At 30.7% G+C, this 24,306-nt stretch overlaps 1 protein-coding gene across 1 annotated transcript; it reads left to right on the top strand.

The window, feature by feature from the left end:
• The first annotated feature begins 81 nt into the window (after positions 1 to 81).
• LOC129957554 (gastrula zinc finger protein XlCGF7.1-like) lies at positions 82 to 4,530 on the top strand. The gene has a single exon (XM_056069913.1). The coding sequence runs from the start codon at positions 378 to 380 to the stop codon at positions 1,365 to 1,367; it is 990 nt and encodes a 329-aa protein (XP_055925888.1). The 5' UTR covers positions 82 to 377; the 3' UTR covers positions 1,368 to 4,530.
• Positions 4,531 to 24,306: the final 19,776 nt, after the last annotated feature.

Genomic DNA, 24,306 nt, shown 5'->3' with positions numbered 1-24,306 from the left:
TTTTTTAAAAAAATTACCTGTGTTTAAAGTCTTGCTGAGTTTTTTTTTTTTTTTTTTTTTTGAAGGACATTATATAAGAAATGCTCTTGTCCTGAGATAAAATGTATATTTACTCATGCGAAACATCATATTTTCGTCTAAGCAGTATTTTTTCGTTTGCCATGCATTCTCATCAGAATGTTTCATCGGTAATCTTTGAATTTTCCTGACGTATAAAATCTTCATATCCATGTATGAATACCAAGCTGTTTGATCATTAATGCCAAGGAAGGAAAATGCTACATTTTGGAAAAAATGTGCTAATGACCTCATCTAATGTATGAAATTATTACAAAGGAAATGAATCGTATAATTTGTGGTGCCTTGTGAAGAATCAAATGTGCAAAATGAGTTCCAGTGAACCAGACGAAAATTCTTTGAAATCAACTGATATATATAATCCATACGGAGCTACTCCAGAAAAACCACATGCTTGTAATACGTGTGGCAGAGGATTCAAGCTGAAGTCCGATTTAATGAGGCATTATCTCACCCACACAAATTTACGACCTTTTGCATGTGATTTATGTAACCAAGCCTTTAATCGTAAATCTCATTTGACTCAGCATTATCTTGGTCACCAAAATGCAAAATCCTTTGTGTGTTCTGAATGCAACAAAGGTTTCAATCGTAAATCTCATTTACGTCAGCATTATCTTACCCATAGCCAAGTGAGATCCCATGTATGTGATCTGTGTAACAGAGCTTTTGCCCGTAAACCTGATTTGGTTAAGCATTATCTAATTCATACTCATGAGAAGCCTTTCATTTGTGAAGTTTGTAGTAAAGCATTCAATCAAAAATCACACTTGAGCCAACATTATTTAATTCACACTAATGAAAAGCCTCATGTGTGTGATATATGTAATAAAGCATTTAATCGGAAGTCACGTTTAACCAAACATTATCTCGTCCATACAAATATAAAGCCTTATATATGCAGTATTTGTAATAAAGGATTTGATGAAAGATATAGTTTAAATAAACACTGTGTAGTTCATACAAGTGAACGACCCCATGTTTGTGATATATGTAACAAATCATTTGCTCGGAAATCAAATTTGAATCAGCATTATAAAATCCATCTGAATCAAAGACTTCATGTTTGTAATTTTTGCAGCAAAGCATTTAATCATAAGTGTAGTTTGACCAAGCACTATCTGACCCACAGTGATGAGAAACCATTCAAATGTAATATGTGTGATAAAGCATTTAATCAAAAACATCACTTGATCCGACACTGTTTAATCCATAGCAGAGAAAAACCTTTATCAGAATTTGATGATTCAATAGAAAATGATATAAAATCAATACTACCAAATTTATAATAAAGAGATAAAGTATTTCTATTTTCTGTGTACTTAAAAATTTGTAACATTTTCTTTCTAGCCAGTGTGCATTTACATTAATTTATCTGCAATAGGACAGTGATAATCAATACTAATTACATTTTGAGAAAATTTAAATTATTATGAGCTATTTATGAATGCTTATTTGTATCATAACTGTCCTTTATTTAATTTATTATGATGTATAGAAATATAAGTTCTTTCTATCATTTTTAAAGCAACATTTGTACACTAATTTTCAATAATTTTTATTTCACATTTGATTTCCCCCCCCCCTTCAAGTTGATTATTGAATCTGCATTTTTATGATTTATTTCATACTTTTCTTTTGAAGTTAACAAAGAGGTGCATCAGATACAGACATTTTATTATAATTACATTAGATCTCTGTAAGCGGTTTCACTTATGAGCTATTTCACTGCTACCAAACTAATGGAATAATAGTCCATTTATTTTAAATTTCATTCATGGTCATGAGAATAATTGTTCTGCTTTTTTTAATTAATGAAAATTTTCAATTTTTTTTATTAGTTAATATAGTTTGTCCATCATGAGAAGATGGTTGCTAAGTAAGTATAGTATATCATATGAGCCCATTTTGATAAGTTAGGAGAAATCAACATAGTCATATTTATTTCATCTCTTATTATTTCTCCATAATTAGTACTCTGTTTTGTACTTTTGTCTCCCTCATCAAATGTACTCCTCTGTATAAGGTTTTAGCCTTCTCATACTATATGCACTCCATTACTGACAGAAAATAAGATGCCACGGTGCTAATGGAATGATATGTTCTTAATCAATTTTTGATTCAGAGAAATCAAATAGATTTTCTGTAGATTGTTTGGTATACTCACTTTGTGGAAATTCTTTTTAAAGCAATTTTTCAAAATTGATTTTGCCTTTTTTGAGAAAATTTCAAAATGAAAGATTTATGTTGTCAACAATTAAATAGAACATTTTTTTATTATTATTGAGTTAAAAATGAGTTATTTGTTTCATTATTATTGTTGATACAAGAATAGGATGCAGTGGTGCTAATGAAATAAAGCAGTTTTTGATTCAAAGAAATCAAATAGATTTTCTGTTGATTGTTCGACTTACTCACTTTATGAAAATTCTTTTTATAGCAATTTTCAAAATTGATTTTGCCACTTTTTAGAAGATTTCAAAATAAAAGATTAATTCTGTCTACACTGAAATAAAACGTTCTTACTTATTGAGTTAAAAATAAGAATTTTTTATTGGCGCAACCATTTGCTAGTCTTAAAATTATTTCTAAAGTCGTAGATTTTTTAGCTTTCTTCCTGCAAACAGTCTATTTTCTACTACGTCGATTTGTTATGTTTGGAATCTGTTTGATTTTCACAATCTTAACTTTTCCTATTTTGTGTGATTGTAAACAATGTGTTAGAGAAAAATTGTGTAGCAAAGTGTTATTTTTTTCAAATGTGTATGGGTCTTCATTTTAATGTAGTTTTAAAAAAAATTGTTAATCGATGATGAATTTTGTTGTAAGTCAATAAAATTTACGAAATTGGTACTTCCTACATTAACTGCTTGTCAATGATCTGCATGGTTAATAGACTAACATTATATATTTGGCAATTAATTATTGGTATACAGTTAATACACAAATACCATAAGAATTTACAATTAAAATCATTTTTATTTAAGGTTAAAGTATATTAATAGATTGTTTGAAAGTAATATTTTTAATAGTATTCCTTTAGTTTTACAGCAGCTGTTCCTAATCATAAATATTGACATGATATGTTATATTTCAAAGGGTTTGGTGGGTATTGTATCTTTATGCCTTGAAGTTGTAATAAAAAATGACATGTTCTGTGATATAAGGTGGCTGTAATGGTAGTGAATATGCTTGATAGTTTGGCTATTGTTTATTTAACCCCTTGAACTGCAATTTATATTTAGTCAATTTTATTCTGACAGACATGGTTGGCCTGTTTTCTATTATATTATTTGAAATTCTAAAAGGAGAAATGATAGAGGAGTTTAGTTTTTTTCATAGAAAAACAATAGGCATAGGTTTTCTGAAAAAAACTTTTTTGTGAATGAAACTCTTTATGAAGAGCATCAACCCTCAATTTCTGGCAAATACAAATCACCACTGTCAGCTTGCTCAAGAACATCCATGAGGAACTGGACTTGTCGTTTCAATTCAAGGGGTTATTTAAAGATACTGTATTTTCCTGTTATAGATCAAAAATAATGTATTTGTTTATTTTAGTGGTTCTTGAAACCACTGAATGTTCAGATTATTTAACCAAGTTTTCAAGTTTCTCTGTTTATTAAGATTTGGATTGAGTTGCCACAAAATAATATTGTTCCTAAAATGTCCATATAAAATAATGTGACTATTTTTCATAAAATAAATACAATATATTCCTTGTCAGAATATTACAGTGAACAATTTACAGAACAGTATATTTTTAATGCAGTTTATTTCAACTCCATTTAACTTTTTGTGAAAGGAATTCTTTTTAAGCACATATGTGTTATTAAAATTCTAATAAAGAAAGTAGTGAGTTAGTCTTTCATTTTTATACTGAGTTTAATATAGACTACGATTCTATATTCATTATGGAGTTAGAAACTTAAATGAATTTAGTTTAAGTTTCTAGTTCTATTGCGAATATAGAATCGTGAATTTAGTTTGTCAATGTTATTTAAGTCCAGTAAGTTTGTCAATGTTATTTAAGTCCAGTAAATTCAAAGTATATTTGAAATAGAAATAATTTGTTTAGATCTTTTAAGTTAACTTTTTGTATGATATTGTTTAACATACACAAATGTTGATTGGTCTGTTTTCTATTATATGTAAATACATACATTTCTATATTATTTATTTGAATATTTATTAAGTGTGTTACTAGTTAAATATGAAGATAACTATGAAGTTGAATGCTTATGTCTGAATATTTACTCTGTTCATTGAAAGTTCCAAAATGTTAGCGAATTTTTCTGTAAAAAAAATGTCAATATTCATTGGATACAAAAATTTAGGAGCTTTATTTGTATTGAAAGATTATTTTAATCCTTTATTGTTATAAGATTATAAAATGTTGGTCAGTAATTATTAGTATAACTATACTTAAGAAATTTTAACTGCTGTTATACAGAACATATCATGATATTGTATTTTTCTATATCTTTTGTAATTAATATTTAAATGAAGGCTAATAAAAAAATTTAATATTTAATTGCAATGGTTTGTCTTCTTTAAATTCAAGTAAAAGAATATTTTTTTTTTTTTACAGTCATGTACCTTGGACTAATGATAAACTATTATAACTAAACAATAAATTTAAAATTCAGTTGTTAGTGTAAATCTGTAATTACGTTCAAAGATGTACTTTCACATTTAAAAGTTGATACCGCAGATTATATTATTAATAGAATTTTTATTTTGGTATTGTTATGCACAATTTTTATATTCAGAAGTTGATCATTTGAAGAAAATTTAAGGAAAGAAAATAATGATTTTTTTTCCTAGTTTTTGGAATCTTAAATGTTTTGTCTAGGTTTTGGAATATTTTGGATATAAATCTATGTGTAATTTTTTTAAATTTAACTTGGAGTTGATGATGAATTTTTTCATGTCATTATTTTGTTTTAAAATAATTTGATTACAAATACAATGACAACCATTTAAAAAATATTGTAATATTTTGTTAATTATCAAATAGAATCTTATTTTTATTTCAAAATTTACTAAAACTAGATGCCTATGGCGACTAGTTATTTAGCAACCATATTAATGGCATTAATTGAATAATATTAATCAGTTTTAATGAAGTGCATCTTATCGTACCTTAAATTGTATTTGTGCTATAAATATAGAATATTATGGTTGCTATCTATGCATGTAACTATAATTGATGAATAAAATTTAGAAATTGGTCAACTGATTGGGTTAGGATTTGTGCTCTTTTTTTTTTTTAATTTCTGATATTTTTATAATTGGAGGTGAGCAATAGATCACTGGTGCAATTATTAGGGCTGATTGATTTTTCTAATTAATTTGAGCATGGATTGTGAATAACATTGTCAAAATCAGACCAATTATTAAGCCTTGGGGGCTCTACCAAAGTTTTATTTTGGGATATTTCTCATAAGTTAAGGAAGTGAGATGATGCTGTAGAAAAACATTGATGATATATATCTCAATGTACTTATACCTACTATCTTTCATACAAAATTAAAAAAATTTCAACTGTAACTGTAGTTGTAACTGGCCAATATAACCACGATGTTTCTGAAATTTCTCTTTGATCTTTAAAATGGCGTTTGAACAACTTATGATGGCATCTCTAGAGGTCATGAACTTTTTTCCATAAAAATTGTAGAAATTGAATTAGGGATTGAAACTAGGTAACTGGTTCTTTGATTTCCCTTATTATTTTAAATGTATGCTATGTTCAAATGATTAATTGATTTATTACATTGATTCACTTATACTGACATTAATTATTGTTATTAATTAATAACAGATTAATCATATTGGCTGTGACATATAAATATTAAAATTCCAAATTTATGATTGATGGACAATCATAAAAATTTTATTAAGACAGGTAGGATATTGTATAGGTTGTGTGATTGCCGTAGAAAAAAATGTAGTGATGAAAACGTGATTTATACTTCTGTTGGACATTTTAAATTCAAATGTAAATATTTGTTTTTGAAAATTTAATGATGTGATTAGTTTTATTTTTTGCTTGATTAAGAAAAGTCAACTCCAATTTTGTCAAAATATTGCTGGATATTCATATATGAATAAAAATAATTCTTCAGATCCTTTCTATTACATATATAAAAAGATTGAGTTAAAACAACATGTATAAGCTTTTACTTTTTATTGTTGTACAAACTAGAGGTATAATATTCTATGCGAAACAGAAGAATTATATTGTTGCAAATAATTCCAGCTAGTCTATTTTGTCTAAACTAAATCCATTAAACCAATGACTCATTGTGACAAAGGAAAAGTGGCAGATATTGTTGGTCAAAGCTATCTAGTTATCATCTGATGTGGAAGTCTGATTTTAATTCCAGTATATGATAGAATGAAATTTCCTTCTTGGAGAACTTTTAGAAGAAACTGACTCACATTTTGTTTTGCCTTGAGAAGCATCCTGGAGCCAGCCTGACCATGCCGAGTAACATATTTAGAAAGGAATGTACACTTAATTTGTTCTTCAATTGAGGACGAAATATACTTCCTGAAGAACTATTAGGAGAAACTGACCTATATTTTTGCTTTGCATGGAGGGAAACATCCAGGAACCAACCTGAAGAAGCTGAATTTAAATTTAAACAAGAATGTATATTTAACTTATTCTACAATTGTGGACGAATTATGGTATACAAATCTTATTAATATACATAATAATTCTTATTCTTAATAAATAAGAATAAGAAGATTACCATCTAAACTTTAGATGTGTATCAAATTTCGAATTAATCTGTCTAGGGATTGATCATCTGTAAGTCACAAACATGTAAACACGATAATTCAAAAATATAATGATTTAAATTTGATATATGATTTCTTGACTACAACTGTAGTTTTGTGTCAAAAAAAACATTTAAAATACTCATTCGATTTTCCTGTACATGTATATAAATCGTATCCCAGCGATTAATCGTTAACAAAATCGCCAACGATGGCAGGTTGTGGTGCAACGAAGAAGCAAAAACATTTTATTATTGAACTTAGAAGTTGTGTGACAATTCAACTCTACCTTGATTATTGACTTGTGTTCTAAAGATTTGAAGTACGCATTAACGTTACCTCGTTTAAAATGTAAATACAGTAGACTCCCGATTATCCGTGCCTGCCGCACAAAGTTTTTTTTTTTTTTTTTTTACTGATTTTTTTCAAAAAGGTGTAGTTTTACTGTTATGCTTTTGTAATTACATAATACATTACAGTATTAAAACAGTACATATGTATTCATTTTTCTGTGTATCCTTGATGCCTCTCGTAAATACAAAGCACTTTTCTGTTTTCATCAACAAAATGCATTTTAGATTAGTTTTGAGTGATATACTAAAATATTAAGCGTTAGTTAAACATTTCCTGCTGTTTATTTTACGTTTTATTGTACATAAAACGATTTTTCAAAGTTGGAATGACTGTTTTCTTTTTTGCAATACCGGGTTTTAGCTTTTTTCGGATTATCCGCGATTTTTGTTATCCGCGGCGGCCGCGCCACCCAATTCCGCGGATAATCGGGAGTGTACTGTATTAAATGTTTATGTCGTCTTACTTCAGATTGAATTATATTAACAAGAACACACCTAATGTATGACAGCACGACTTTTTCAGTCGTAACATATCTGGTGACCCGGACGTGATTTGAACACGCTACCTTATGATCTGGAGTCAGAACAGAACAGACTCTTATGTAACCATAATCCATCAATGGCACGCGGTTGATTAATTACCGAGTATGTGAGATAGTTTTCCTCCGTTAGTTTTTGACTGATGTTATTTTTCTATGTATTTTTGCACGCCATCTGATTATCCTTTTTACAGTTTTTTGCTAAATATTTAAACTTATAGAAAATGACACATTTTTTTTATTCCTTTCAAATACCTCACTTATTCGAAATTGATAATTTTTTTGAAATAAACATGTATACGGCCCCCTTTTACTTTTAACTTTATATTTCACGATCATTTTAAATCATAAAACAATAGAACCTTTTTACTTTCTCGTATTCCTAGTAAAGAGAAAGAATTGTAACCATCAAAAATTCCGAACTCGAGATTTTGAAAAAAATCTTCGCATTTCAAAACTCCAACTTTCCAAAAAAAAAAAAAAAAAAAAAAACCATTTTTGAAAAATGTCCGTTTGTCTCTTTGCTTGTGACAATGATAGTTAAAACATGCTTTGATCTAGTCGGATGAAATTTGGTAAGCGGTCTTTATACCAAATTTGTTTATTTCTATCAAATCTGCACAAAGGAAGTCTGTCTGTCTGTTCGAATATAATTTAACCCGATAACTAAAAAACGAAGAGAGCTAGATAGATAAAATTATGTACGCAGATTTACCTTCTGTAGTGTTGACACTTCGCAATTTTCAGTCCAGTTCAACAAAGGATTGACCATCTGTCGGTCTGTAGTTTCATAAATATGTAAACATGAAAACTCACAGACGGAATAACTTAATATATCAAATTTTGTTTGGTATTCTGTAACTACAACTGTAGTTCTATGCCAAATTTTTGTTTCAGTATATTGGGAAAAACATATCTGAAACACAAATTCGATTTTCGGATACTATTAACATCATGCGAAGAATTACTCGCCAAAGATTAAACGATCGATTCGATAAAAATGCTATATTTACGTCAAAGGTTAATATTTCGTAACTGCTGTACGCCAATGCCATGCAAGCAGTTTTATGGGATAACACCTTTATTAAAAAGCATTCGAAAAAGTTTGGGAGAGACTATTCATTCTAATTATTGTATATTGTAGAATCTGATGACTTTTTAACTAAATATGTCTAATAAGGCTGGGATATTGTATGAAAAATTGATACTTATCGGTTTTAACGGAGGCCAAAAAGCGCCAAGAAAAAATGTCGCCAATTTGGCGATTTCAGTCATCAAACTATATAGGCTTGTGATTCTGTCATTCAAAACTTTTCCTAACAAATTATAATAAACTTGAGTATATTTTATAAAATTTGACGGAATTTTTTCTTGGCGCTTTTTGGTCGCTCTTAAAACCGAATTGTACCAAAAATTAAGAGTTCGTAATTTTTCAACTTTGCTTTTACTGTCTCAAACTACATTAAGTATGCCACTTTTGAAGCATTTTTGCGATTGGAAATGTTTGGTTATCTTTAATAGTAGAAAGTAATTATTTGGTCTTGAATAAATTAGACGACCTGTAGTTCCAAAAGATAGACTATAAGATAAACAAAAGGTTTGTCAATTAATCATCCATAAAATACGCAAAATTGGTTCTCCCTGCTAGCGTGTGATTGTACGATTATCCATCTTATCAGGTTGCCAGCGATTATCCGCCTAAACAGGTTGCAGAGTTAAACTCTGATGGCATGATTAATTAATTCGCTTCACTTGCCTTTCTTTACAATTATACGCTTATCCCTTGAGGACCTAGTATCGTAAAATTTTAATTGACTGTCCCGTGACTTTAAACTTTTATTAGAATTTTACTGTTACCATAGCAACCGTGAAAACCACGCGTTTGGTTATTAGTTTGTAAGTGCGAAAAGGAGGGGTGGCCGACCCCAAGTGTAAACAATATTCCATCAAAAGCTTAATTACTGCCGACGCAGCTCTTAAGTGACATTTTCGGACCACAGAATCTAAATTTAGATTTTTTTCAAACCATGGTTTTGTATTCTAAAGGCATTCTATAATGCTGTTATCCCGTTGCACTCTGTTGCACGATATTTTAAAATTTTAACACGCAGAGTATGTTAAGCGATAACGCAGTGAATTTTAAATTGTTTACCTGAGGTCTTTTTTGGTAATGTTTATTCGTAGTACAATGAGTGAAAATATGTGCGCGTGCGACTTATAATTCGTATTTATATATTCAGATTTTATGTTATCCGTTATGTGTTTCATTTACATGATAATCTAATCAACCAATATTTATCAGGGACCAGACCAACTTAAACGTCTAGAGCAGCAATGCTTTTTAAAATGCAGAGCATTATGAAATCGAAATGAAACATGGTGTGTTATCATACTATGGTTCGTGAGCCATGTGGGTGGTTAAAAGGCTGGTACAACCGGAGTTTAACCTTCTGCTTGGCGCAATTTTCAAAAATCGCCAACTCGCCAACAACGGTCTTGCGTCGTGTTTTGCGAAATGTTCAAAAATGAGGGAGCAGATGTCCAATCATAACGCATAATAAAGGCGAAAGATAATACGTTTGCTAATCTAGAGAAAACGACGGTTTCCAGCTTTGGCGCGTTATCGCAACTTGGCGAAGAAGGGGGTTAAACTCCGGTTCACCCAAAAGGTTTGCTGCAAAGAAGGAGGTAGCTCTAATTATTCAAATTTTTGAAAAACCGTAAAAAATGCTTGAAATTTCAAATTTCTAGGTACTTTTCCGTTAGCCGGCTGCAAATAATGTAGAATTCCGCCAAATTTCTTACCACAAATTCGTGTTTGGTTCACAATCCGTTAGCCGGGCGCAAGCGAAAAATCGCCAAATGATGTAGAATTCCGCCAAATTTCTTACGCTAAATTTGCATTTGGTTCACAATCAGTTAGCCGGGCGCAAGTAAAAAATCGCCAAATAATGTAGAATTTCGCCAAATTCGCGTTTGGTTCACAATCCGTTCACTAGGAGCAAGCGAAAAATCGCCAAATAATGTAGAATTTCGCCAAATTTTTATGCCAAATTGGCATTTGGTTCACAATTGGCGACATATCCACCTGGCTAACGGAAAAGTACCAATTTCTAAGTTATATGGAAATATTCTTTTTGATTATCATTAAAGAGTGTAGGAATTTTTTGACCCTAAGAAATGCAAATTATGAGGCCCTTATTTAATAATTCTAGATAATGCTCAATTTAATTTCACACGTCATTCTTTATTATTTTAGTAATTTTAGTATTTTTATTTTATTTCAGTAATTTTGTGAAAATGTATTTGTTTTTATTTATTTATTTCTAAACGCCTTTGGCGACCAGCTGGTTCGCCGGGAATATTGCTTGCATTTATTTTATTTAAATCGTATAGACATAATTTCATGATTATGCTACAGCGAAATTTCAGTAAAAAAAACCGTGTTATTTAAGTTATATTACATATACTTTGTTTATTAAGTACATGAACCTTTAGAATGGAGATCGATCCCATGACATCATAGTACTATTAAAAAACGTAAATATCCTATTCATCTGTTTTCTAAATTTCGTTGTATAGTACCTTCAGTTTTTTTTTATCCGTCTCGTAAATTACACAGATATTATACAAAATCCCCCTTTTTACTTTTTCGTATATACAGTATAGAGAAAGTATTGTAATCGTTAAAAAAAATTCGAACTCGAAGTTTTGACAAATCTCCACATTTTAGACCTGCATGAGATCAAAAAATACATTTTTGTAGAATAATCGTTTCTCTGTCTGTGACAAATACGCTTTGAACTTGTGGTGAAAGCTTATAAGTCAGTTAACAGCTACGCTACAAGAGCAATTGCTCCTTTGTATCGTGGTCATGTTACTGGGCTGCTAACCATAAGGTTCCAGGTTCTATCCTCGCCCATTCCAATCAGCTACAAACTATGTGGATGAAATTGGGTGTATGATCTTTACACCAAATTTGTAGATTTATATTAAATTCTGAGCAAAATCCGTTGAGAGGAAGTCTGCCTGTCCGACTGTTCGAATATAAGTGAAAAAATAGTAACTACAAAATGAAGAGAACTAGATAGATAAAACTCTGCATACAGATTTAACATCTATAAAGTAGACATTTATCAAACTTTGATTCATATCTAACAAAAAGTTAATCTTTTATCGGTTTGTACTTCTAGAAACATGTAAACGCGATAATGCAAAAACGCAGAGACTTAAACGTATTCAAATTTAGAGCGAGATTTTGGCGACTACGAGTGTATTTTTGTGTCTAATTTTGGTTACAGTCGGTTGGGATAAACGCATCTAAAAGACAAATTTGATTTTTGAATACTATTAACCACATCTCTACCACTTCTTTTTTTGGCGATTATCCCTCGGGATTAATCGCCAACAAACTCGCCAAAGATAACAAGATAGATTCAGTTAAAAGCCAAATTCAGATCACGGATTTTTTTTTTCGTAAATATTGTGCACCAGTGCCATGGAAAGGGTTCTCTGAAATGACATTTTTATTAGAGGCTATATGAGAACTTTTTTTGGATACCATTCCCACTTGTTTAACTTTTAACAAAGGAAGAAAATCAGACAATTCTGTAGTTGATGAAACAATGAAAAAGGTTTGCATTTCAGGGCAGCAATGTTGGAAATTAAGGAGAAAAAAAAAAACACTTTAAAAAATTCTCAAAGTTTCAAAAAAAATTTGTATAATTATGAAATTAGTATCATTAAAAAGATAATGCTTTCAATATTGAAAATGTGTAAAAGTTATTTTTGAGTGATAATATTTGCGGAAGTAAACGCGGAAAGAATGCCAAAACTCAGCTTAATTTTTAATTCCTTAAAATTCTAATTAAAATTTCAAAAATCAGTGGAAGGTGCAGATTTATACTCTCCAGGATTTACATATGATAAATGTGGTAGCTATAGGCCAAACTCTATGGCCTGCACAGCGCCAACACACTCATTCATCTTTTTTATTATAATCGTTGTTTGATTTTAATTCATATAGATTTTGAATACACGTATTTGCAGGTAAGTTTCATTACATATTTATATTTCGCATGTAAATATTTACATTACATATATGTAAATATATTCATTACATATTATATTTCGCATGTGGTGTATAAATGGCAAAATACAGAAATGTTCTTTTTGAAGGTTGTTTAACATTAAAAGGGTATTAAGATGGAGGTAACTTCTGAAATTACCTCTGTCATGCAACAAATTAATGAGACACGCAACCCCATTTCAACAACACGAAAACTGGCGATTGAAGACCTTTTTGTTATTTAAAAATTTAAAGACACGTTTTTAAATAACAAAAATAATACATATAACCGAAAACTGCCACCCGATAGAGCAATCTTCCTTTCGTACCAAACCTTCATTTGATTGATGATCAGAATAAAAGGTTTGAAAAAAAAATTGTCATATTTAGCTAAATTTATGTTATAAAACTTTTATAGGTAATTAAGTTTTTTTCTTGTTTATAAATAAACTTTATGAAGCATTTTCATTCGTCTCTTGAGCCGCGGTTGCTGGTGGTAAGGTTCCGGCTTCGGAACCGAAGGGTTTCAGATTCATAACCCGATTTCACCGAGAACTGTAATGTAAGCGGGTCTGGTGCACTTTAAATCTGTCCGAGCCAAACGGAGAAGCGTCTAGGGGCTGCTCCGAAATTTCTGCTCCGAGGGAAAAAGAAGGGGAAAATTTGCGCGGGGAAAATCTTCAGAATATTAGCTTATTATGCCTATCTTCAATGGTCGATATGGTTGTGTCCGTTATTTATCGATAGGTATTAAGGCTAAGTATGCATGTACTCAAAACTGTAATATTATTTTACTGCAAAACAATAATATTGTTACAAAAATTTTTCTACAACAAAATACCGTCGATCAATCATAATAACTCAGCGCATTTAATCGCTAGTTTAGCAGCTCGCTTGCTGTCTAATACTCAAAAAAACTGTTATTTGTCGGCGACTCCGACTCCTCTCACACACAACTTCTGACGATCCATACATCTTCTTCCCAGCTTGATGGTTGGGTTGACGGGGCGCCTGGCTCCGGCAGGGGCTTATCCCCGGTAAGGAGAGACTTCACAGTGCTTTGCTGTCTATACTTTGCCGTGGCCGTCTTCGACGAAATTTGGAGATGACGAGTGTCAGGACTCATTGTGATGGTCTGATATTAGGGTGAGGGTGGGGGGGGGGGGAGGGGTACGTTGCCGTTGGGCTTAGTAAGTTTTTACTGCTTGTGAGCTAGAATTGGCTATTGAGATACTGTTTAATTTGAGTTTGAAAAAATAAAAGTTAGGAAGAAAAACTAAGGGGCTGAGATAAATTAAAGTAGTATATTACGGGGTCTTCTAGAGTTTGTAGATGGTTTATATTTAGGGATTTTAGCTATTGCTTCATTTTCATTCTTATCCATGTTTTTAAAGAAGTTAGTGGCTAGATTTTTAATGAATTTTTTAAGAGGGGCATAGTCTAGGCATAAGTACATATTTGTATTGGGCATGTAGTATTTCATATTGCAGAAATTTCTAATTAAGTTATTTTGCTGGCGTTCAATAAGTCTAAGATTAGTCTTGGCAGCATATCTCCACACAGGGCAGGCATAAGTTAATACTGGACGCAAGTAGGCAGAGTAAATAAGCATTTTATTTTGTCTACTCATTTTGGAGTTTCGAGAAATTAAGGGATAAAATTTACGAGTTAGGTTTCGAAACTTTTTAGCTGTGTAAATAAAGTGGAGTTTCCAAGTTAATTTACTATCTAGAATAACGCCTAAATATTTGCATTCCTTAGACCACGGGACAGTTTGATTTTTAATTTTAACTGGGGAGAAATTCTTTTTACAGTTATTTTTATTAAAAACTATAGCTTCAGTTTTACTAGCATTTATTTCAATTTTCCATTCGACGAACCAGTCCTCAAGAGATTTAATATGTCGGTTTAAAGCTATGGTAATGAAATTTTGATTTTTGTTTCTAGCTAGTATTGCAGTGTCATCAGCGTACATGCACAACATAGTGTTAAATTACAACATAGTGTTAAATTGCTTATCATTAATAAACAAGGAAAATAAAATTGGCCCTAGTTTAGATCCTTGAGGTACACCTGCAAGAATAGGTTTTACTTCCGAAAATTCATTGTTTATCTTGATTTTAAAGAATCTGTAACTGAGGTAAGAAATTATAATTTTGATAAGGTGTGGGGGTATGTTGTAATTAATTAGCTTTTGTATAAGACCATCTTGCCAAACTCTGTCAAAAGCTTTCTGAATGTCAAGGAAAACCGCTGCAGTTTTTTGTTTATTTTCAAAACCTTCCTCAATGAATTCTACAGCTCTAATTAATTGGTGGGTTGTAGATAGGTTACGGCGAAATCCAAATTGTTCAGGTGTTAGTATATTATGTTCTTCTAGGTAATTATTTAATCTATTGAGAATTATCTGTTCAGCAATTTTGCCGACAGAGGAGAGTAGGGATATGGGTCTGTAACTGCAGGGATCAGTTGGGTCTTTTCCTGGTTTTAATATGGGGATAACTGCAGCTGTTTTCCATGACATGGGAAAATATCCTAATTTGAGAATGCTATGAATTATATTAATTAAAAATTTTAGGTAATTGTCCGGAAGTGTTTTTAACATTTTGTTGTTAATACTGTCAAGGCCAGGGGCTTTTTTGATATTAAGTTTTTTAATATGATCCTTTAATTCATCAACTTCTCCGTCGCTTCAGAGTGCCCGTCTTTTATAGTTCCGAGAGGCGGGGCTAGAATATCCAGACCAATTAGAGCGTACCAGAGTGTATCTTGGTTCCTACTGGATAGATCGTGAAATTTCTCGAACTTTTTAGTATAATCCATTTTGTCGCCAAATTCATCGCCAAATCGCCAGACGCCCGCCAAGTTTGTCGCCAAGCTCTGAGGTCATTGACGCAGCACCCGCTCAGCATGCACAGGACAGATCTTACAACTTTTTTTCCCACGATGACACTATTCATGCCGGGTAGCAAAATTACAGATTTGTAACAATATAAATAACTTTTAAAAATTTAAATGTCATTTCAATAGAGTTGAATAAAATGCACTTGAATTATGAAACTGAAATGTATGCACTTTAATATATAAATTTATTTTTCATTTATGAGATCGAAATATTAGACTTATATATATTCATATTTCTTCATAATTACATTTTCAGATCTATGTATTTAATACATATAGTTGGGTATGTATTTAAAATATTCCTTAAAAATGCATATTGGCGCTGAAATATTAACAGTAAATTGATCAAATCATAATTTTCTCAAATAAATACAAAAGCTTTCAATAGTTGCTAATTGATAATATAAAACAAAAAAAATACTTGTATGTTGTCACAATAACTCCACCTAAACAAATAATATGACATTGCGTTTGGTATTCCGAGATACGTTTATAAGTAAACTGAGCTACTTTCAAATGAATTAAAGTATTTAAAAAGTAAAGGAATAAAAAATAAATCAATGATTTGGGTGACATGCAGGAGAAATCTATAATGTATTCTTTATTTGAACAATAATTCTTTGAAGCATCTTACTTTTCATATAATGTCATAACTTCTATATAAAAAAGCGTCGTTATATTTAGTTCAATAACACTATTCTAAAATCAAAGGCATCTACATTTCAGAATTCCGAAGACAAATTTCGAAACATTTTTGAACATACAGAATTATATAGTTCAGGAATCTGACGGAGAAATCACGTGTGCTGAAAAACTCCGTTTTCCCTAAACATCAGAAAATCTCTATGTTTTTTCCTAAGAGCAAAATTTTGGTGCTGTCCCTAGAGTCTAGTGCCAAACGGCCTCCCGCTGGTGTGGTGTGGAGAGGGAGGGTGCCAGCTCAGGTATCATCCTCGTTTTCTGACCGCGGTTCAAAATGACGAGGTCCCAAAATAGCCCTAGTGTAGCTTTAAAATGGGACATTAATATAACTAAACTAAACTAAACTTCATTCGTCTTTTAGTAACGGGAGTAGAGACGATAAATGACGCCAGGGGCATAAAATATTATTTCACCCCTGTTTTCATCAGTGGATAAATTGCAACTTAGAACAGATATTATTTTCCCATCCCTTCAATGTATTTGATTGTATAAAAATGCACCCATGTTTGACCATCCCAATGCCTGTTAAAATTGCAACAGGCACACATATCAACCCCCCCCCTCCTTGTTTTCCCTCCAGTTGTCACGCCACTAGTTTCTGGAGTACTAGAGATTTGAAAATTGGCGTAATTGTGCGTTCCTTATGACATTACAATATTTTGATATTTTTAATATTTATTTAACATTTAATCAAGCTGAACTTTTTGGAACTTTTAAGGCTTTAGCCCAAGCTCTGATTTTGCCATTCATTGCACTGATCTGTCCCTTATTCTCAGTTCACGAGCGATCTTTTCATGTAAACACTCGAATTTCATCAAACTCGCTTTTTGATAACCTGACGGCTATTGAAAGCGTTCACCATACGTTTTTGTTCACTTACTGGAATTTGACCATCATTGCTAAGCAATGTGCAAGTTGAGGTTCGAACTCGCAACGTTAGGGTTCATAGCCGAGTAACATAACCACTAGACAAAAGAGTACTCTCTTCTCCGGAAGTTGTTATCTGGCTTATAATATTACCACCACAACAGTCCCCCACCAGTGAGTCGGTAGAGTTTTATCGCGCTAGTTATGGCGAGCGACGAACGTGATTATCGCGCCAAGTGTTATGGCGGGCGACGGCGAGCGTGTGTGAGTGGTTGCTGCCGGTAGATGGAGCCAGGACAGCTGAATGAAGGATGCGGTTGTTCAGAACCAGGGTCACCAATGTGCAGGTTGAGGTTCGAACTCGCAACAGTAGGGTTCGTAGCCGAATAACAAAGCCACTAGACAAAAGTGTACACTCTTCTCCGGAAGTTGTTAGCTGGCTTATAATGTTACCACCACAAGCTCTTTGAAACGACAGATTGAATCAGACACTGTTTGCCGAGGCATATTAAGCAAATGAACAACTTCATACTGACGTTTTCCTTGCTTAAACAACTCTAAAATAGCATATCTTTTGCTTGGGATTGTAAAAAAGCACAAAAAAATGTAAACTAAAAGATACATTATAAAATATGTTATAATTGAAGTAGTAGATAAAAAGAAATGAAAAAAATAAAAAAGAAATGAATTCACTTCTATGATGTAATAACTTTGTCCGAGGTTGTTGTTGTTGTTTTTTTTGTCGCACCCTGTAAATACATCGTGTCATTATTGGCGAGTTATTTGGCGATTACAACATCGTGTACGAAAAATAGTATCAGAAAATCGAATTTGTTGATTAGGCACGTTTTTCTTAATAGTTTGAAATAAAGCTTTGACACAAATCTGCACTTGTAGTCACAAAATCCCATCCCTAATTTGATATATTTAAGTCTGAGTCTTTGAGTTATCGCGGTTACATGTTTCTGAAAGTACAGACCGACAGACAGTTAACCCTTTGTTGGTTTTGGTTAAAAATTTAATAGATGTCTACACTACAGATGTTAAATCTGTTTACCGAATCTTATCTATCTAGATTCTTCGTTTTGTAATTATCGTGTAAACTTGTATTCGAATAGCCGGAGAGATGGATTTCCTCTGAGCGAATATTGCTGAAAATGTGATAGAAATCTGCCAATTTGGTGTAAAGATTGTATATTAGTTTTTACCCGTCTATCTTATAGCATTTTTGAGTTACCTTTGTTACAGACAGACGGATGGACATTTCGCAAAAATGTCCCAACGAACTCAGGGAGGTCTAAAACGTGGAAATTCGACAAAATCTCGAGTTCGAATTTTTTTAACGATTGCTATAATTTCTCTATGCTTCGCATACGAGAAATAAAGGTCTGTAAACTCCATGCAGCATATTTTTGTCCAAATAGAAAGTAAGTAAAGTTTTAAAAAATGCTGTAAAACATTTAAAAAATTTGTTTAGATACATCAGCATTATATATAGATATAAATCTTATTATTTTTATTTATTCTGTCGCAATATTTCTTATTTATCTTAAAATATAATACCTCTCTGAAATGAGGGAAATCATTGTTACCTGTAATTAATATTGTATGTATCATATTAATACGAACATTGGCACAACCGGGGGTTGTGACATTGGGGTGCAATAAATGCGAACAGAACGTCAGGGTTAAAATTTTGCATAAGTACATAATTTTACAGCCCTTACCACATCAAGAAAGTGAGTGAAAAATTTCTTTCTTTGTGAAAATGAAATAAACCAAGTGAAATAAAAGCCAATAATGAAAAGTTAGCGCATCAGTGTGAGTAAAATACATGGTATTAGCATGTTACTCATATTCTCTCTACAAATAAAAAACAAATGTTGCCACCATTTTTTTTTCAAAAATATTCTCAATGTACTTCTTTTTTACTTCGATTAAAAAATGCCCCTGTGACCTTTCCCTGCATTTCTAAAAAAACAACTTTAAAAAAAGCAAAATAATAACTATTCCATATATTAAAAGGATTAAGCATAGACCAAATCGTTCTTTTTTCGATATTTACAAGACGTAAGTTAAAAGCTAGTGCACTTCCCTCTCCTCCTATGTAGTATAGAACATAAATTTCGATAAACGAGCAAAAGATTTCCAACGACTAATCCTCCCCCCCCCCTTTCCCTTATCGCAATGGTCTAAACGTGCCTCGGCAGTTATTGTAAGATATTAAGGGCATCCGGCGAACACAAAACATGAATTGTGGTCGATGCTAATCCACCTTCAAAGTAGGTAATGAGTTATGCGGGTTTTAATCCCTAACCGCTGGATGGTGGTATATTCTTACTTTTTTTTTTTTTGCAGCTTTTTTTATATTTTCTACAAAAAAAGGGGGGGAGGGGGCTTAAGATGCATTCTAACAAATTTTGAAATATTAAAACTATCTGATATACTTGACATTATCCGGGAAGTAAATATTTTTAACTTTTTTTTAATAATTTATTTATATTTAATTAATTGTCTCAGATATTCATTTTAAACATCTTCCTTCCGTTTGAAAACTGTGCTTATAACACGGCAAATACAAATGAGAGTAGAATTATAACATATCAAAACAGGCGTTGGCGCTTCTTACTCAAATCAGCTTTTGATGGTAAATCAAGAATATTCAAACCGAAAACAGAAAACATTTCTTAAAAACTGGGAATGTTCAAACCAAAAACATGAAACATTTTTTTTTTTTAAAAAAAAGGAACAAATTCAAACCAATTTTTAAGTTAAGAAGACATATTTGAATATAAATAAGGTAAACAAATGTAACTTAATCCTTAGAAGCATGATTTTCCAAATTAAATTTTAAAAAATGGCAATCCGTTCATTGTAGTACACAAAGGAAAAAATAATAATAATAAAAAAAATCACAATACATATTTTATATTTGAATGAATTCTTGGTTTTATGGGATAACGGCATTTGTTGCCAAAAATCCCATTCTCATTCCATTTCAATCAATCAATCAATATTTTATATATTTATTTCGCAAAAAACGCAGGTATCAATTTTCAAGCAGTTATACGTATATATTTAAGCAGGTATCAATTCAGCAAACAAAACAGGTCCTTGCTAAAAATAATTATATTTTAGTAAAAATAAGGTACTGAACTACTTCAAAAGCATTTTTATTTTTCCGAAAAATTAAATGCATAAAAGATTTATTTCGCTAAACTTTTTCTAAAAATATGCCACTCGTTCAATATTGTGGGGAAACAAAACATCATATTATTTGAGCAATTTTGACAGCTGGCTTTTATTTTTTTAACTTTTGTTCAAAAAACACTTTGTGCAATGGTAACAAAAATACAGCCAAATATTAAAAACGAACCAACTAACTACACGTGTGCAATTCGATTTAAAAGTTCGATATCAAATTTGAAACTTAAAGCATTTAAAGATTAAATATCTGCATTCCTCAGTTGATTTAAATTTAGTTTATTATTTAATATCTTGAGTGTCGCCATACTGAGTATATTCGTTATGGAATTAACTGTCACAAAATTTATACAAAAAAACTTTCCTTGCAGTTAAGTATTTAAGAGAAAATTTAAAGTAAGTTTGATGACAATTTGGATCTCTATTGGCGGGAAAAATCTGGCCTGGAAGTTTTATTTATGCAGATTATAAGTTTCAGATATTTTATGAACATTATTTAGAATTTAAAATTACAAATATAAAAGAAGAACTATTATTAAATAGTATTTCTAAAAACATAAAAGAGAAATTATTTCCACTTTTAAAATAATGCCAAAGGAAATTTTTAAATGTTACAAAAATAAAAATTAATGATTTTTGTGGTTTGATCTCTTGGAAGAATAATTTTACAACAACATATCTCAATAATACCAAAAATCATATTTTTAAATTCCATTACTTTCATTTCCTTAGAAATGAAATTTCACCAAGAAACTTCCATAAATTTGTTCGCATTAATCTTATTTTATTTTTTAACACACGTTCTGAAACAAACAGCAGCAAACGATAATAATAATAAAAAAAAAGAATATAAAAAGCATTCATGTTATACTGCATATGATCTTTCTCATTTATTCTCCTCCTTTCCAATGTATTTTTTTTTTTTTTTTTTTTTATCGTCCGCCATGAATTATTCTGGTTTCCAGAGTAACAAATCATGCGACAATCGGCTTTCTGCAGACATTAAGAACATTAACACTTTGTCAGCATTAGTCGTCTCTGGAACTCTTCTTTCTCCTCCTCTTCTTTTTGCCGGCCAAAGCGATATTATTTAATTTAAGTTCTTAAATAGCATTTTTTATCAATCAAAAGCACGAACGTTATCTTATTTAAAGTAATAAATATAAAAGGAAAGCTTTTGTAATTGGATGAAAAGGTTAAAAGGATCGGTTCTGTATTTAACAGTATCTATGACGAAACCTCATATTACATCATCATACTATATAATATATATATATATATATTTCTCGTAATCTACTTTTCATTTTTATTTCTCAAATCTGTTGCTTTCTAGTTTGTAGCGCATTAATTATCACGTATTTTACGAGTTTTTTTAATGGCATTTGTCATATTTAACTTACTAAAAAGTATAATCTTCTTTTTTTTTTTAAAAAAAATAATATTAACTTTCTTCCCTACAGTTGTTTAATTTTATTTTTATAAAGTTTACATGATTTGGCAACGTAAATTTCTACAGACAATTCGATTACTTAATTAATTGATAAAGATATTTATTTATTATAATTCTCTTTTTTTAAATACTAGCCGCCTTTGGCGACCAGCTAGTTCGCCAATCTTAATGCTCGTTCAAATTTTAAGAATTAACTATTTCATGTAATTCCTACTTTAATAGCTTCTTCATTAAAATATTTTAAAACTTCAAATTTCAATTCACTCAGAATATTATAAAGGTCTTCAGTCATAACGTTATCTGTATCTCTCCAATTTTCTGTTAGCTCCCGTAGAATTTATGCTTTAAATTAAAGTGGAAATGATTAATCTGCAATTAATATAATAATATTTTTTACTAAAACAAAGCATTTTTTTTTTTTTTTTTTTTTTTGTAATATGATTACTGAAAACAGAGTCACTGAGCATTTAAACCTTATGGGCACTAAAGAATATCTTTCTTAATTTATGTAATTTCTCAAGAATTTGTCAACAAAATTTTTTCAGATTCATCTTGAGCAGGTATATTAATTAACAATGTTTCATTTTAAATGCATCAAACACTAAGAAAATAAAATGAATCGTTTAAAATAATCGGTCGAAAATAGGTTAAAAAAATTACTTAAAAAACGATGAACTTAAACTAACATAAATACAATTTAATTACAAAAGCATACAACTAACCTAAAAATAATTTAAATCGAGTCCGCTTCCGTTGAAATGTAAACTATCAGAATACAATGCGCATGCGTGAATTTTCAACGCCAGTTACGGTAACGCAAATGCGTGAATTTTTCTACGCCATTTGGGGTAACGCTACGTAGATTAGACATTTTTAATTTCCTTTATTCTGTGTTATTTTAATTCAAAAGTACTTCAGAATGAATCTGAAACATGGATTAATTAACAATGTTTCATTTTAAATGCACCAAACATTAAGAAAATAAACAGATTCGTTTGAGATAATAGGCCGAAAAATGTTAGCCCTAGCATCATTGCTGTTGGGAAAAAAAAACAAAAAAAAAACTGAAGCCTTACCCATTTGGCGGTGGGGGAAATGAAAGGATTTTTTTGGCGGGAAAGTTAGTTTTTAATTAATAATTAAAATTCTAATTAAAAATTCAAAAAAGGGACCCCAGGTGCACATTCCCGACCTCCAAGGTATACATGTACCAAATACGGTAGCTCTAGGTCAAATGGTCTTTTCTGTAGAGCGCCAACACACACACACACACACATTGAGCTTTATATATAAGTATAGATTAACTTTGTTCCCTATAGCTTGTTGAATTCATGCTAACAAAGTTTACACAATTTGGCAACGGAAATTTCTGCAGACGATTCAATTACTCAATTAATTGATAAAAATAGTTATTTATTATAATTCTTTTTTTAAATATTAACTTTGTTCTATATAACTTGTTGAATTCATCTTAATAAAGTTTACATGATTTGGCAACGGAAATTTCTACAGACGATTCGATAACTTAATTAATTGATAAAGATATTTATTTATTATAATTCTCTTTTTTAAAATATTAACTTTGTTCCTTATAGCTTGTTGAATTCATCTTAATAAAGTTTACATGATTTGGCAACAGAAATTTCTGAAGACGATTCGATAACTTAATTTTGATAAAAATATTTATTTATTATAATTCTCTTTTTTTAAACAATAACTTTGTTACTTATAGCTTATTGAATTCATCTTAATAAAGTTTACATGATTTGGCAACGTAAATTTCTGCAGACGATTCGATAACTTAATTGATAAAGATATTTATTTATTTAATATCTTCAAAACATTTTCCTAATTCTATCAAAGCATTAAATAAATTGCTGATTTTATTGACAAAAGCTTTCACCATGACAGAAAAATTTCCTTTTTTTAATTTTTTAGTGTTGTTATATCAACAATAAAAAGAGTTAAAAAAATCATTTAAATTATTAATCTGCATTCGAATTCTAATTAAAAATATTATTTTAAAAATTACTGTAGTTTACTTATCAAAGTCAAACAACATTCGCGCCGTATAAATATATGCAAATCATAGAATATTTGAAAATTATGATAAAAATTGCAGAGTAAATTATCATCGTTTTGCCACTTTATTCATGTTATTTTTCAGTAAAACAAACAAATGCAATTCATGATTGCAGTAATTTCGTGCCTAATGACGTAAAACAATTGGTAAATTGCCTACCAAAGAGTAAACTCGATATACCAATTTAAATAAAATGCATTTTCAGCAGCAAAGTGTCAATAATACTGCTTAAATTCATTTAAAGGAAAATTACCAATACATGCAAAACA

This window comes from Argiope bruennichi, chromosome 11 (genome assembly GCF_947563725.1).
Source record: "Argiope bruennichi chromosome 11, qqArgBrue1.1, whole genome shotgun sequence".
In the NCBI taxonomy this organism is placed as follows: Eukaryota; Metazoa; Arthropoda; class Arachnida; order Araneae; family Araneidae; genus Argiope; species Argiope bruennichi.
This window is presented reverse-complemented; position numbering and strand designations above follow the sequence as displayed.

Excerpts from the sequence above, each read along its gene's own strand:
- LOC129957554 (XM_056069913.1), top strand. The coding sequence starts at position 378 with ATGTGCAAAATGAGTTCCAGTGAACCAGACGAAAATTCTTTGAAATCA.